This window comes from Rhinopithecus bieti, unplaced genomic scaffold (genome assembly GCF_001698545.2).
Source record: "Rhinopithecus bieti isolate Rb0 unplaced genomic scaffold, ASM169854v2 scaffold_763, whole genome shotgun sequence".
NCBI classification, from domain to species: Eukaryota; Metazoa; Chordata; class Mammalia; order Primates; family Cercopithecidae; genus Rhinopithecus; species Rhinopithecus bieti.
The window spans coordinates 559,004-576,244 of NW_016803270.1; the positions used below are offsets into that span (position 1 = coordinate 559,004).

Sequence of the window (17,241 nt, forward strand, 5' to 3'; positions counted from 1 at the left end):
GCCTCGCAAATATTTTTTTCAAGTCTGTACTTATTTTTTCATCTTCTAATTAGAGCTTTTCATAGAGGAAAAGTTTTTTTTATGTCGGTGATGTCCAATTTATATACTTTTAAAATTTTATGGATAATGATTTTGGTATAAGTCCTAAAAACCCTTCACCACGTGCTAGTTCCTAAAGAATTCCTTACATTTTTTCTTAAATTTTATACTTTTACATTTACATTTAAACCTGTGATCCATTTTGAGTTAATTTTTAGTAAGGTATGACATTTATTTTTCCTTTTCTTTTTGCCTATGGCTATCTCATGGCTCCTGCACCATTGGTTGAAAAAACTATTTTATTACATTGAATTGTTTTTGATGCAGCATTGTGTAGTTTTCAACATATATATCTTACACAGATCTACATAAACTAAAGTTTGGCTTATAGATGTGTATCTATGTGTTGTGTTTTGTTAGGGTTTATAAATAGCATTGCATTTTTAATTTCAGTGACTATGTGTTCATTGCCAGCATATGGAAAATGCAATGGATTTTTATATGTTAATCTTGTATCCTCTGACTTTGTTGAACTTGCTTTTAGTTCTGGGAGATTTTGTAGATTCTTTGGAATTTTCTATGTAGATCATCATGTCATTTGCAAGTAAGAAGCATTTTATTTCTTTCTTTTCAATCTGTGTACTTTTATTTCCTTTTCTAGGCTTATTCCATTGCCTAGAACTTCCAACACTATGTGGAATTACAGTGGTAGGAGCACACATCCTTAGTTTATCAGAGGGAAAGCATTCAGTCTTCCCCATTATGCGCGATGGAACCTGTCAGCTTTTGGGAGATGCTCTTAAGTTCAGGAAGTTTCATTTTATTTCTAGTTTTCTGAAGGTTTTCTGACACGATGGGTGTTGAATTTTGTCAAATGCTTCTTCTGCATCAATTGATATAATCATGTAACTTTTCTTCTTTGATCTGTTAATATGATAGATTGTAGTAATTGATTTTTGAATATTGAACCAGGCTTGAATTTCTACAGTAAACACCATTTGGTCATGGTGTATATTTTCTTTTTGTATATTGCTGAATTTCATTTACTAATATTTCATTAAGGGTTTTCACTTTCATATTCATGAGGAATATTGGCCTATAGCTTTTTTTTTTTTTTTTTTTTTTTTTTTTTTTTTTTTTTTTTTTTTTTGCTGCTCTCTTTATCTGATTTTGGTATCTTTTCTGGATTTTTTTTGAATATGTATTTATGTATTGTTTATGCTAGCAGAGGTCTACTTCAAACATGAAAAGAAATAACTGCAATAAAAGATTAAACTCAGTCTAAAGTATTGCTTTGTAGAAGTAAGATTTTACTGCATTTAAGTGTATATTTAAATTTGTAAGTATATAAAGGAGATTTTTTTTCCATTAAAATTCTATTGAGGGATAAAAATTATTTCCAGGTAACTAAGATTGACTTAGGGTGTAAATTATGTCAATATATTATAAGTTGAAAAGGACGTTGTACCAAATAGTTTAGTAAAATCATAGTAAACTAAATGTAGCTTCAGTAAAGGTGAACATTTAGGTTTGTTTCTTAGTTGTAATGTAGGCAAGTTTTACTTCAGAATTCGATTGGATACATGCCTTCTACTCCTTAATTTAAGGATTCCCCATTTCTGTATGCATCCCATAAAATGAGAGTCGATGTCATTAAGCTGAGATCCTCTTTTGCCAGTAATGAAGAGTTATAGTGTAGATTCATGTTTAAGCTTCGTAGTATGTTGAATGTTTATGGTGTATTAATAATGAGTAAGATATATATATATATTACATATAAACATTTTCATATACAAAGTGTATGTAACTTTTTAAAAATTATTTCTTGCCTTAAACAAATTCATGAGTAATATCCAAGTAGATGCCAGAAATGATCTGTTCCTTGTGAGTTGTTTTTTTTTTTTTTTTTTTGAGACGGAGTCTCACTCTGTCTCCCAGGCTGGAGTGCAGTGACGCGATCTTGGCTCACTGCGAGCTCCGCCTCCCGGATTCACACCATTCTCCTGGCTCAGCCTCCCAAGTAGCTGGGACTACAGGCGCCCGCCACCACTCCCGGCTAATTTTTTGTATTTTTAGTAGAGAGAGGGTTTCACCGTGTTAGCCAGGATGGTCTCGATCTCCTGACCTTGTGATCTGCCCGTCTCGGCCTCCCACAGTGCTGGGATTACAGGCGTGAGCCACCGCACCTGGCCCCTTGTGAGTTTTTAAAGCTAGTTAATAAGTGAAAATTTAAACTTAAGATTTAAATTATGGCCAGGCATGGTGGCTCACACTTGTAATCCCAGCATTTTGGGAGGCTGAGGGGGGAGGATCACTTGAGGTCAGGAGTTTGAGACCAGCCTGGCCAACATGGTGAAACCCCATCTCTACTGAAAATACAAAAATTAGCCAGGCATGGTGGTGCACACCTGTAATCCCTGCTACTTAGCAGGCTAGGGCACAAGAATCGCTTGAACCTGGGAGGCGGAGGTTGCAGTGAGCCAAGATCTCATGCCACGGCACTCCAGCCTGGGGAACAGAGTGAGACTCTGTCTCAAAAAAAAAAAAAGAAGATTTAAATTATGACTGCAATCTTGTTGACATGAACAAAGGGTATCTAAAATTATTCTTTTTGAGCATCCATAGCATTACTTAACAGTCTACAATGTGTATGACCTATCATTTACACCACTGATCTTCTATAGCTGCATGAAATAAGATACATTTTACAACATATTTTAATGAATGTTTCTATATGCAATTCCTCAAACAGGAAAGGTTTCTCTTATTTCAGTTCTGTTCTGATTTCATAGGATTCAAGCCAAAACTCGAGAATTTAGGGAACGACAAGCTCGAGAGCGTGACTATGCTGAAATCCAAGATTTTCATCGGACGTTTGGCTGTGATGATGAGTTGATGTATGGGGGAGTTTCTTCTTATGAAGGTTCCATGGCTCTCAACGCTAGACCTCAGAGCCCACGAGAAGGGCATATGATGGATGCTTTGTATGCCCAAGTCAAGAAGCCACGGAATTCCAAACCCTCACCTGTAGACAGGTAGGCGCCAGGGGCAATCATGGTATTGCTTCCAAATCAACTTTTATATAGCTTCTGACAAGGGAGTAGACCGTTCATCAATCCTCAAACCAGAATTGCCTTTTATTAATGGCCTTTAAAAAGCTGTTGTGTCTAAAAGTATTGAGTTTACACAAATCGAAACCTAATGGAAGGATCAGCAGAGGTTTTGATGGCTTTTCTAATGATTCCAACATATTTCATTTTGTTCCTAAGATGGTTTTATACCTGAGAACCAACCTCTAGTTTACAACTCAAATAAAGAGCCAACTTAAAAGTATGACTCTTCTACTTAAGTGATACATCCTTTTATTGCTAGGAGAGCCTCTAGGTGTGGCAGTTAAGTAGATGAGGAATGACATGATTTGTTCCAATTATGATTTAGATGGATCACTTTTTTTTAGGCGGCATAACTTTATATTATGAAAGAAATGGTAAATGAGAAGAATAGTGTAGTATAGCAGATTACTTATTAACAGCCACAGACCACAGGTCTGAATTAGTATAACAGTGTAGCACATAGGAGTGCAATGTTAACTGTATTTTTTAATTGACACATAGTATTTTGCATGTTGATGGGATACATGTAGTATTTACATGCATAGAATGCGTAACGATCATGTCAGGGCATTTGGGGTATCCCTCAGCTTGAGTATTTATTTATCTGTTAATTGTGTTTTAATGGCTATATATTTATTTGAAATTTTAACTGAAGCAATTTTAAATAGATCTTTTCCCACTCTTTTGTTTGTATGTTCAAGCACTATGAGGAGTTTAGCTCACAAATAATCATTTCTTTTTATATCAGACATATATATGCATGTTGTTGTCATAAATGATACACTCAGCCCATCATCTCTTATAATGATTTCTAATAAGTGTTGCTCTATTTAGGAACTGGGCTTTGAACATTATGAATATCAGGTTTCATTAAAACCAGGGGCTCTCAAGCTTTAGTGCTTTAGCTTTAGTGTGTGTCAGAATCTCCTGGAGGGCTTCTTAAAACGCACATTGATGGACTCTCCCCAAATTTTGATTCAGTAGGTCTGAGGTTGAGCCCAAGAATTTTCATTTCTTACACAAGTCCAGGTTTGATGCTGGTACCATTGGTCCTGGGGATGGCACTGTAAGAACCCTCGCAAGGCTAGAGATGTGCTGGAATTACTTCATCCATAGTATCCATGTGTTATTGGTTGCTATATTTTGCACCCAGTTTGTATTTTAGCTACTTCCAGCTGTTTTTAATAGAGGTTTGCAGATGCAACAGGTAACTCTCAGGCAAACCCATGAGGAAGTATTTTTTAAAATAGCAAATGTGAAGCCAGATCTTAAAGTAAAAGGCTATAGCCAGAGTATTTTGTTTGTTTTTTTGTTTGTTTGTTTTGCTTTTGTTGGGTTTTAGGTTTTCCTTATGGTCTTATGAAAATCTGTAAATCTGTTTGATACTGACTATAATGACTGAATAACGTAAGTTAACATAGGAGGTATATGGTTTATTTAGACCCCTTTGGTGTGATCACCTAGAAGGTTCACTTATTATCTAACCACAGATATGTCAGGATCCAAAGAATAAAATTATTATCAGTGACAGTGACATTTTCTTTAAAAGCTTTTACTTGGTTTCTGCCATACTTGTGAATGCTGCTTATAGACGGTCACACAGCATTTGAAGGTCATGAATGGCCCATTGGAATTTTTTTCTTGGGAGAAACGACACCAGAACACTGGTGTTGTCAGTTAGTCACTTTTGGAGGAAGTAAAAAAAAATTAGTTGACATATTATTGAGCATTGATAAAAGCATTTATCATTTTCAGCACCTTCCACATCCACTTTGAAAACCTGAAAAATAGTAGACTTCCTCGTAGCAGTTTTTTACACAGCTCAGAAGTCCCACATGACATCAGAGGCAGGAGTCAGATGGCTTCTGTCTTCCCGGCTCCTGGGGCCCAGAAGTGTTGGCTTTAAACCCCTGTTTAAATCATAGTGCCCTACAAGAGTCTAAATCTTGCATGTAAATGTCTGCAAATTTTCAGTCGCACTTACATGCTCAGAATAGCCTCTGTGTCTGGACTCCAGCATCCCCACCTGGAGTCTCTACCCTGCACTATGCTAACCCCAAACTGAAACTCAGCCTCCTAATTTCTGCCAAACATTCTGAAGGAGACTTTAGTCATGAGGACGAGTTACACCAAACAGTAAGTAACTCAGAATCACATCTTAGACATTGCTGTATTCAAAAGCACCTCTCAGCCTAACTCAAGCACAGCCTCAGCAGCTGTCAGACCTCTTATACTTTTACGCATTTGTGCCCCAGAAGGGTGATTAGACTAGATAATTTGTAAGATGCTTCCAACTCAGGAGAGACATAATTTATACTTTTAAGAAAAAGGACTGTGGAAACTTTAGTTTTTTGTCATTATTATTTTTGCAGAGAATAAGATGTCCATTAAACAATGATTGATGTTACTAATCCAAAAAGCTGGGAATGATCGTACCTGTAAAGCACTTCTTCACCTACCTTTAACAGAATGTGAATTTGGCTTCGATGTCATGGTGTCACCTCCATTGCCTGTTCCTGTCACAGAGAAAGCTATAGAAAAGTGCTTCTCAGACTTGAGGAGTGTAGGAATTCTTTTTTTTTTTTTTTTTAAGGAAAGACAATCTCTTGCTACTGCAGTATTGAACTAAATTGTTTTGATTATAATGTTACTTAAATATGTATAAAAATAAAATAGGACTAAACTCCTTCTGTTGACAACCATTATACAACCATAAAGCCAAACATCTTTACAAATTAAATACAAATGAAATGGCAAAGCCATTACATTCAAATGAACAACATTAACTTAATGTGTCCAGTAATGTTTCTTAAATCTAAACTCTTGCACAAATCATGAATATGGTGGTGGCTGCTCCATGGCAGGTTTATTTGGGTTTGTTTGCCGACCCCCACAGTCTTGCCCATCCCTTTTCTCTGTTAAATTTCTGCAGTTCTCTTGTATGTTCCTGTTCAGCAGCCTTTGGCCTGCACCTCCCACAGGGACATCATGTGTGCATGAAGTTCAGCCCGCTTCTGTTGTCATTAACCGGAGACAGTGAAAATAGCATTCCATGGTGCCTTCATGTGTGTAACCCCAAATTCAGACAGTGAAATAAGACGCCTGTAAAAAGATCTGGAATATGCTTATACTAACGTTTTTGAAGAGTAGTTATTCAAGTGGAAACATGCAACTTGGAACTCCTCAGATATTATTTCCTGAATGAAGAATATACACAATAGAGAAACTCCTGTCAACTGACTAAATTCCACCAAAGTTTGCAATTGACGTCCAATGACCTTTACTATTCAAATTTTTGGATTTCATGGGAATACAGGCAGTTGACAGTCTGATGCGTAGCCTGCATCTGTTCTGGGATTTTCATTGTTCGGTGAGGAAGCAGTGTTCTACATTTCACTGCTTAGTCATTTTAATTGATCTTATAGTCAGAAATATGGATCTGGTAGCCCCACATAGAAACAGCCAGGAATGATTTATTAAATGCGGTGAATTTGCTGTCAAAGTGGGACATTTTCTCAATTTCCACGTATTACTTATAAAATGTTTCTTATAAGATAGCATCATGCTATGTCTAGAAATAGTCCCATGTCTGTTTAATTGTATTGGCACATGAACTGTAGGGTGTAGTCACAGTGTCATTGTTACTACTATTTATTAGTGTCGTGGGTAACATTTTGATTCTTCACGTTGGATTGATGCTAAAGAGAAGCAGATCCTATCCTTGTGTTTGATACGAATAACCAGGCTTAAAACTCACAAAAATGTTGGCATAGGCCGGGCACAGTGACTCACACCTGTAATCCCAGCACTTTGGGAAGCGAAGGCAACAGGATTGCTTGAAGCCCAACATCTGAGACCAGCCTAGGCAACAAAGTGAGACCCCGTCTCTACAAAAATAAAAATAAATTAGCCAGGTGTGGTGGCATGCATCTATAGTCCCAGCTACTCAGGAGGCCAGGGCAGGAGGATCACTTGAACCTAGGAATTTGAGAAAAAAAAAAAAAAAAATCCTGGTTTTTTCTGGCTAGCAGAGTGCCTAGCTAAAAGTTTCCCAGGCTCCCTTGCATTAAGAGGTGACAATGTGACATAGTTCTGACTCCTTAAGTGAGGAACAGACCTAGAGTGGAGACTTTCTATAAAGCTAGTCTTTTCCTGAGTGCAATGGGACTGACTCCTTTTGTTCTTTGCCATTTTCCGTGATTCTAAAGGTATAGGCTACATGAAGGAAGAGGGTAGCAGTCTGGTCCTGTGAACAGCTCTTCTAGTTCTTGTCACCTGTGAAAAGTGAATTTGTTACTTGTTTAAGTTACCTGCAATCAGGTTTCTATTTCATGAAGCCAAAAACCATTCTGAATACAGGTGCTCCTCAACTTTCAATGGTGTTCTGTTCTGATAAACTCATTGTAAGTTGAAAATAACTTGTTGGAAATGCATTGAATACACCTCACCTACCAAACATCATGGGTTAGCCTAGCCTATCTTAAACATGCTCAGAACACTTACATTAGCCTACAGTTGGACAAACTCATCTATTCTAACACAAAACCTATTTTATAACAAAGTGTTGGATATCTTGTACAATTTATAGAGTACTGTACTAAAAGTGAAAAACAGATTGGTTGTGTGAGTACTTAAAGTATGGTTTCTACTGAATAGTTAGCACTTTTGCACTATCTAAAGTTGAAAAATCTTAAGTTGAATCATAGCAAGTCCAGGACCATCTGTATAATGAATTGTGCACAGAAGAGCCCAAAGGGAATCATTGTCTTTTGATCAAGATTGTGTACATTTTGGAGTACTATCCCCTGGTCAAATAATTTCCACAATATTTTGTGAAATTAAGTAATGAGCAGTATTCTCCAGTGTTGCTCAATTAGCTCTTCTGCCTTTCATTTTGTTTTACATCTAATTAAAGAAATGTTACCAATCAAATATCCACCAGCAGCTATTCTTAATTCTTTAAGACACTGCTATTCTCTGATAACTCCTACTTCCACCAACAATTCTGCTATACAGTAAGAAGCAGTTGAGTGTAACGTACAAGAGAATGAACTATGGAGCCAGAATGCTTGAGTTTGATCCTGGGCTCTTCTTCTCTTTTTGAGACAGGATCTTACTCTGTCACCTAGGCTGGCTGGAGTATGATTTGGACTCACTACAGCCTCAACCTCCTGGGCTTAAGCAGTCCTCCCACCTCAGCTTCCTGAGTAGCTGGGACTACAGGCATATGACATGACGCCCAACTATTTTTATTTATTTTTTGTAGAGATGGGGTCTCACTGTGTTACCCAGGCTGGTCTCAAACTCCTGGGCTCAAGTGATGCACCTGCTTCAGCCTCCCATAGTGCTGGGATTACAGGCGTGAGCCACACTGTGCTCTTCCTTCTGGGCTCTTCTGCCATCAGCTGTGTAAAGTCTCTGCTTCACTTTCCTCATCTATAAAATGGGGATAATAATGGTACTTAACTCATTAGATTTTCCCAGGATTAACTGTGTCAATGACATGTAAAGCACTTCACACTGAGCATGATCTGTAATCAGCACTATTTGTGTGCTGTTGCAACTGTTACTTAGGAAATGGGGTTTTACTCTCAGGAAAGCACATATGCTTTCAGCATCGCCACATAGATGCAGAAACAAGCAAGGAATGAAACTGAAATCAATAAAGACAGGTTTGATTCTTTATACTTAACATAGATATAGGAGTGTGGGAATGCAATTCTGCTGATGCCACTTCCTTCATTAAATAGCTTGGTCTCCTAAGTATTCTCCATAAATTACATCACATCATGAGCTGTTTCTCTTTAAATTAGGAGTTACTGAATTCAGGATAAAGCACTCCAGATGGCTTCTATAATATAAATATTTAGATTAAAAGTAAATGTTGGGTAGCGTGAAATGTCTTATTTGAGAGTGACAGACGGGTCATGGTATAAGGACCTGACCGAGTCTTGATCAATTTCAGCCTTTCGTTTGGTAATTTGAAGGTTTTCATTTTGTACTCGCATGAAATTCTTTGAAGTTCCTCATGTTTTGCTTTCATGAAATTCATACTGAGTCTGAGTTTGCAATACTCCATGGAAATAGGGAGGCTTGAATGTCTCAAACCTTGTCTAAAGTGTTGGCATTTCTGTCTATATCAAGTTTTCTCTTAGAGGGACAGGCAAGCCTGAATCATGATTTTAAGAACTATAAAGGCTAGGCACAGTGGCTCACATCTATAATCCCAGCATTTTGGGAAGCAGAGGTGGGAGGATCACTTGAGGCCAGGAGTTCAAGACCATCCTAGACAACACAGTGAGATGCTGTCTCTAAAAAAACACTAAAATTATCCGAGCACGGTGGTCACACACCTGCAGTCCCAGCTACTCAGGAGGCTGAGGTGGAAGGGTTGCTTGAGCCCAGGAGTTGGAGGCTGCAGTGGGCCATGATCATAGCACCGTACTCCAGAATCAGTGACAGAGTGAGACGTCATCTCTAAAAGTAAAACATAAAACAAACAAACAAACAAAGAAACCTGTAATAGGCTGTGTTCTAAAACAGTGGTTTTTCTAATTTTAGCATATGTAGAAAGACCCTGGAGCACTTCTCACAGATCTTGACCTCCCCCCATAGAATATTTTGATTCAGTAGATATAGTTGACTACAAACCCACATTTTAAACAAGTACCCCAGGTGACTCTGATGCAGCCATTCTTTGGAAAATATTACTCTTGGGCTAACAAAAAAACAATTTGGAACTCCAGTATGAGTTAGTTTGTTACTATTAGCAGTGGAGCTGTGAAATAATTTATCATTTCTGTTAGACACAGCTTTATACTGGCATTTATAATGACCATTGTTCATCTATGATCAAATAATCATTTTGCTTAAAAGATCATCTTGCAGGTATCATATTCCTTAACTTCATTCTGTCTAGTGTTTTTGTTTTGTTTTGTTTTTTTCTTTGAGACAGTCTCACTCTGTTGCCTAGGCTGGAGTGCAGTGGTGTGATCTTGGCTCATTGCAGCCTCCGCCTCCTGGGTTCAAGCAATTCTCCTGCTTCAGCCTCTTGAGTAGCTGGGATTACAGGCACGTGCCATCATGCTTGGCTAATTTTTGTATTTTTAGTAGAGACAGGGTTTCACCATGTTGGCCAGGCTGGTCTCGAACTCCTGACCTCAAATGATCCACCCACCTTGACCTCCCAAAGTGCTGGGATTACAGGCATGAGCCACCATGCCCGGTCCCTGTTCAGTGTTTCTTGACACCAGAAAGTTTCTTTTCCTATAGGTTACACAATTCTAATTTGGAAAGTTTAGTACACTTTAAATTCTTAACAAAGAAATGATAAAATCCTGGTCAATAATGTTTTTTTATTTGCTTGAGGACACCATACAATTTGTGATTTTATATCCAGAGATCAGAATCTGTAGTTAAATATTCTACAGAAAGACAGCTTTAATGGACATTTGCTGACTGTCACTATGCAATCATTTGTCACCAGGAGTGCATTGTCCTCAAATATAATGGGAATAAAATAGGAACTTTGTCACTATAAATCTAAATAGCAAGAAAATAGTAGGCTAGACTCCCCCTGTTTGCTGAGGACACCTTAATGGAAACATAAATACCATAATCACATGCTTTTTGCATGCATTTTACCACTAAAGAGAAAAATGTCGATTTTAAAAGAAAAGACCTTTGTGAACTTGTTTTCCCCTTCTGTTAAAATCAGAATCTGATTGTGTCAAAAGGAAGCCTGGCAAACACAGAACAAAACTAATTTTCTTAGGTATAGGCACTTATTAAGCATGTGCTCCTTTAGAAGTGTTGGGTCATATAACAAAGTTGCATTTGCTACTCAAAAAGTCAAATACTACTTATGTTTGTTTAGTATTACTTACCTCTGCTTTTCTTGAAACGTGAGAAAGAATTCTCGAAGGTAGGCAATCTCATTGTAATGTGAGTTCTGTAAGTTGGTGCCTTTGCTAATTAATGTGCTCCATCCAACCTGGACCTGATCTCAGTGTCTTTGGCTGTCTACTAATATCTCTGGCCTTGGGTAGCTCCTTCTCCATTCGTGCTAACAGCTCTTCCAAACTTTGTTGCTCCCTTCAACACAACTCAGCTCCAGACCTCTAGCCCATCCACATGTGTACCTGGGCCACTTGTCTCTCCTTAATAGCTGAAGATCACCTTTCCTTCTTCCAGGCCAGCTCTCTATACAGTCTTCTAGATCCCAGCCCCACCCCTTCAAGGCACCTGCTCTGTTAGTGTCTCCCTTTGAGCCCCTGTTTTCAGCCTCTGCCTTTCTACTAGAACTTCCATGTAAACATGTTAATGTCTACCATACTGTTTAAAAAGAAAAAAGTTGGCCAGGTGTGGCAGCTCACGCCTGTAATCCCAACACTTTGGGAGGGTGAGTCTGGAGGATTGCTGGAGCCCAGGAGTTTGAGACCACTTTGGGCAACATGGCGAAAACCCATTTTTACAAAAAAGTTAACAATTAGCTGGGCATGGTGGTACCCACCTGTAGTCTCAGCTACTTGGAAGGCTGACATGGGAGGATCGCTTGAGCCCAGGAGTTCGAAATCAGCCTGGGCAACACAGTGAGACCCCGTCTCTACAAAAAATAAAATTACTTGGGCATGGTGGCACCTACCTGTAGTCTCAGCTACTTGGGAGGCTGAGGCAGGAGGATCACTTGAGTCCAGGAGTTCGAAGCTTCAGTGAGCTATGATTGTCGTACCAACGTACTCCAGCCTAGGCAGCAGAATGAGACCCTGCACTGCAACCTGGGCAATAAATGAGATTCTGTCTCTCAAAAAGATAAAAAGAAAATTCCCTTTTACCATCTAGCTATTTGCTTCCCTGTTTTTCTCCTTCACTTCTAATTCAAACTTCTTGAAAGATTATTAGTACATTTGACGTAGACTGCCGGATCTTCTTTCCCACATCTCTGGTTCATTCCTCTCATTGTATGATGGGCATGATAATGCTTCCCCAAAGATGCCCACGCCCTAATTTCTGGAACTTGTGAATGTTAAAAGGCGAAAAGGACCTTCAAATGGGGAGGTTTTCCTGGATTATCCTTTTGGGCCCAGTGTAATCACAAGGCTTTATCAGTGAAAAAGGGAGTCAGAAGGGGCAGAGTCAAGAAGGAACTCAAGATGCTGCCCTATTGGCTTTGAAGTCAGAGGAAAGGACCACGAGCCAAGGGATGCAGATGGCTTCCAGTAGCTGGAAAAAAGCAAGGAAACAGATTCTTCCCTCAAGCCTCCAGAAGGAACTTGGCCCTGATTTTCACCCAGTGAAACCCATTTCAGACTTCTGACCACCAGAACTATAATATAATAAATGTGTGTTGTCTCAAGGCAATACACTTGTGGTGATTTGTTGCAGTATCCATCGTGTATTTGTTTCCTGATGGCTTCCTAGAAGCCTGATTCAATGAAACTGGAGTCCTTTGCATTCTAGATTACTCAGTGGCACTCCTGAAACTCTGTTCTCTTTGTTTTTGTGACACTGCTTTCTCCTTCCTTTGAAACTATCCTTTTTTTTTTTTTTTTTTAGAGACAGAGTCTTGCTCTGTCACCCAAGCTGGAGTCAGTGGTGCAATCATAGCTCACTGCAACCTCAAATTCCTAGGCCCAAGCACTTCTCCCACCTCAGCCTCTTGAGTAGCTGGGACTATAGGCATATGCCACCATGCACCGCTAATTTTTAAAATTTTTTGTGGGCGTAGGGTCTTGCTATACTGCCTTGCACTCCTGAGTTGAGTGATCCTCCCACCTTGGCCTCCTAAAGCACTGAGATGATAGGTGTGAGCCACTGTGCCCTTTTGAGCTATTCTTTAGTTGTCTCTTCAGAGGTTCTAGTCTACATTTTCCTCTTAGATTTTGGATTCCCTAGGGAAATAGCTCTGGACCTCTGCTATTTCCTGTATGTTTTTCTTGGTTAGTGTTTTAACTACCATTAGGCATGATGATGCCTGATCTCACTAGCCCAGTTTTCTCTTTACAAGCCCCAGATTTCTCCAGCACCACCAACTGGGAATGCACATTTCCTGTGCCTATCAGTCACCTGATCCCAACAGATCTAAAACAGAATTCATCATTCTTCATTCTAATCCTCCTCTAGTTTCATCAGCCTAATCTCAGCACATGCAATCACAACCCACACATCTCAAGCCAGAGCCTTTCTTTTATGGTCTGCTCCCCCTATGACAGTCAGAGACAAAGCCCTACCAATTTGCCATTATAAGTAATTCTACATCCTTCTCTCCTTCTGTCATGCAGCCCATAGACACTGATGGTCGTCTCCTGACCCCTCTCCCATCTCCAGTCTTGTTCTCTACAAGTCCATATTTCACTCAGTACCTGGAGTTTTGTACCTGCAACAAAATATGACCATGTCATTCCCTTGCTTAAAATAATTTTGTGGCTTATTGTCTCCAAGATGCAGTCTAAGCCCTCAGTATGGTGTTTATGGGCTGTAAGACGTCCAGTCTCGGGCTAATTATATCAGACTGTGTCATATTGGTTCACATCATACTAGAGGATCAGTTTAAAAGGATAAATCCAATTGCATCTAATACATGGGTGAATTACGTGGCTCCTTGGTGTTATACATTTTGCAAATGTTAAATTTTGGTGAGTTAAAAACAAGCAATCACCATCCATTAAGCTATTCTAATATAGTTAGAGATGCAGCAATGAAATTAAAGGCTGAGGTGACATAAACCACCCAACAAATGAAATCTTGAAAGTAATGAAGCCATAAATAAGGTCATGGCTAATTTTAAAGACTTCTTGTTTAATTCTTTTTGTTGATTAACATTGCCCGAAACCACAATTTGTTTGTAGAAATAATGTGTAATGGGGGTTATTTATATATTTATTTTAGCCTTAGAGGAAGTGTAAATATTCTGCAGAAATACGGGGATAAGTGAAAACTGTTTCAGACTTTGGTCGTTAGCAGGCAAATAATCCTCCAGCAGAGTATCTGCATTTTTGTTTTAATGTCTTTCCCTTCGTAGGCCACTGAACTTTTAGGTCTTTAAAGATATTTTAGGCCATTCCATGATCAAAATCTCCTTGAGCTGCCTGGAATTTCTTTTGATTGTAGCCTTCTAACAAAAGCTCCAAGATTCTGCTTCATGTGCAGTTTGGCACGATAGCTCATCTTTCTATTTCGACCTAATCGCTTGGTTCTCCTGTCCTTTAGATAGTCCAAACCCATGGCTTCAAGTACCAATCTTGTTGGTATTTTGTGATCTTAAGTTTGTGTTATTTTCTTCCTTGCTCCTGCATAAGGATGGAATATCAATCAACTATTAATAAAAATTCATGAGGATTTATGTGGAGTCCGATTGTGAGATGCATTTTCAACTTCTTAGGAGACTTTATCGAGCCCTAAATCCACAATCCAGTTTTAAATTAACTTCCCAGATGTTCTAGAGCTTTTCCTTGGGTACCCTAAGTCCTTGGTGTAAATAACTATTTGATTACTTTCTTTCTCTTGTTGTTTCATTTCTTCTTCCATTTTTTCCCCCATTGGTTGATTTTGTGTAACTAAAGAAGATGAAGTAGTTGATTTTAGAAGATACCTGTTTTCTTTTCCAATCAAGGAAGTTGAGATATCCTTAGCATTTTTCATTAAAACAGTTGTGTACATAGAAATGTGAAAATTATAAACTTTCTGTATTGTTACAGAACAGAAAGTAACTAGATAATTCATTTGTTCTATGGCTTTGTAATAACTATTTGAATATGCATTTGACATTGCATAAAATGGACTCCAATATTAGAGTGAATTAATGTAGATTAGTGTATATATACATTTCTGTAAAACTCACAGATATTTTTAAAATGGGTTTTCTGTATCAGTTTATGCCTTTCATTACTAGTTCTATTCCATAGACTGTGTAGGGGGTCTTGTGTTGACTCTTTAAGAATACAAGGATTTGAAAATATTTGTTCCTAAAACAAAATGCTTTGGGACCAGGTAGTTGTCTCCAAGGTGATTCCTTTTGGTGAGGTAGGTGGATGTCTCTTGCAGCCTAACTGTTTTTACAGACTATAAATGTAAATTAAATATTACTTAAAGGCAAGGAACTGATCTTAGCCTGAGACTGCACTTCTTTATCACCTTTGTTTTAACTGAAAGTCCTGATTGCCTCCAAGAGAGGCCAGCCTGGCCCTGCTCCAGCTATGATAACCTTGCCGGGGTTTGGGGCCTGACCGAGTGTGGAGCAAATGAAAGAGCAGAAGCCCATGGAGCCCAGCTCATGACCAAAGCTGCAGACTATCCAGAGGAAATGGTGAATACCAAGTTCATGAGGCCAGAGGATTTCCTGGATGTGCACAAATTCGGACAAACTTCACTACTTGGAATTGATTGATAATGTCCATCTAAGTAGACAAAATAATATAAAGTCTGAATTAGTGAATAATTAGTGAATATGTTCCAAGATATGATACTCTGAACTTTAAAGTGTATCCAGCAGCTCAGATGAAAGGATTACACCGCTTCAGTTAGTAAATCTTTATTTTTTAAACTCTACTATAGATTGTTTTTAATTCCAATTTTGAAATCCAGTTTTGATTTGCTTAAATTTTGTTTTGATGTGATTCATGTGTTGATTCCAACACCATTAGAGTAGAAGGTAGTTATTCTAAATTCCCCTCAAATGAATCCCCTAAAATCTTATTTATACTATAAATTTATATGGAAAATGTACTTAATAGTGGAAAAGTAAGTTTCTTTATAAATTTTCAAAAGCTACAAATAGTGGCATGTAAAATAATTAGAAATCACCTCTGTGAGAAATACTGCTATAGTTTCATGTTGACTTCATATAATTCTGGAATTGTGAAAATCTGTTTTAAAAATAAGAGTATGTCATGTTGCATGAAGAAAAATGTTATTTAAAAGGAAAAAAGTTTGCCATTTCAGAACTTACTGATTATGATGGCCTGAAAACAGTTCCCTCCAGATAAATCTGCATGACAGTCACAGAACAGATATCTTTTTCCTCTTTTCTCTAGCCTCTGCTTTGATTACTTAACAGGTCATTCATTGCCAGACAGAAAGTTTGAAAAGCAATAATTTTTTATTCTTTTGAAAGTTATATCATACACTGAACCTGCATCAGGTACTTAGAAGGCAGTGCAGTGGTAAAATAAAATTTAATTCCAAGTTTGTTTTAATTCTATTATTACCTAGGATTTTTAAAGAAGGGAAGGGCAGGATGCAAATGGAATTGGGGTGTGCTGGGGATGTAGAGGACCAGTTGAGCAAGGTACAGACAATACAATTCCAAGGGGTGCTATGAAACTACAGTGTGGATTGGAACACTTCCGGTGATTTTTTTTTCTGGCAGTTGGCAGCCAAGTGTCTTGAGGAATGAGGGTTTTCTCTATATTTCACAGAGTCACTGTGTGGTCTGTGGCGGAAAGGAGAGAGACCTAAAAATGATTTAAATCGTAAATTATTAGAATTTGGATGCAACAGAATTTGTGGGGAGAGTTTTGGGGTTTTGCAAGCTGTTAGCATAATTTAAAAAATACCTGCTTTGTAACAAAAACTAAAGCTGATTGAGGATAAAGACTTCTAATTATTATTTTCCTTTTCTTTCTTTCCTTTGGTCTGTATATTTCAGCCCTGTGAAATAGTCAAGGGTTTAAAGTCGTTGCACAAGCCCAAAGTTCTTGTGCACATCTGTCTGTCAGTGTGTCTAGCAGCCTTTGTGACTGATTACTCACTTCTCGACAATTTGGTGGTGACTGTGGGCCAAGAATTGTGGTAGGTGCCTAGGGTAGAAATGAATAAGACCTATTCACCCCTCAAGGTCACCCCCCCTGGTATCACATAGCAGACCACACTCAATATATTGTGTACAGAGTGATAAGAATTAAATAGGATGCTAAGGAGACTGACTTGGGTTGAGGAAGGATGGGCTTCTAAGGGGTGGTGTGCTTGAGCTGCATCCTGAATTCCTAAGTGGGAAAGAGCTAAATTTATACACACACACATACATACATACATACATACATACATACATACATACATACCTAGATGTTAATACTCATCTTTCATCACTGTT

General features: G+C 38.3%; 1 protein-coding gene across 22 annotated transcripts in view; it reads left to right on the forward strand.

Annotated features, from left to right (window-relative positions):
- The window catches only part of PARD3 (par-3 family cell polarity regulator), a 724,849-nt gene that overhangs the window by 558,997 nt on the left and 148,611 nt on the right, over window positions 1–17,241 (forward strand). For all 22 annotated transcript variants that reach the window (XM_017871440.1, XM_017871462.1, XM_017871451.1 and 19 more), the window contains one exon: window positions 2,832–3,074. In XM_017871440.1, the coding sequence (XP_017726929.1) occupies window positions 2,832–3,074 (243 nt within the window). The remainder of the gene's footprint in view (window positions 1–2,831; window positions 3,075–17,241) is intronic.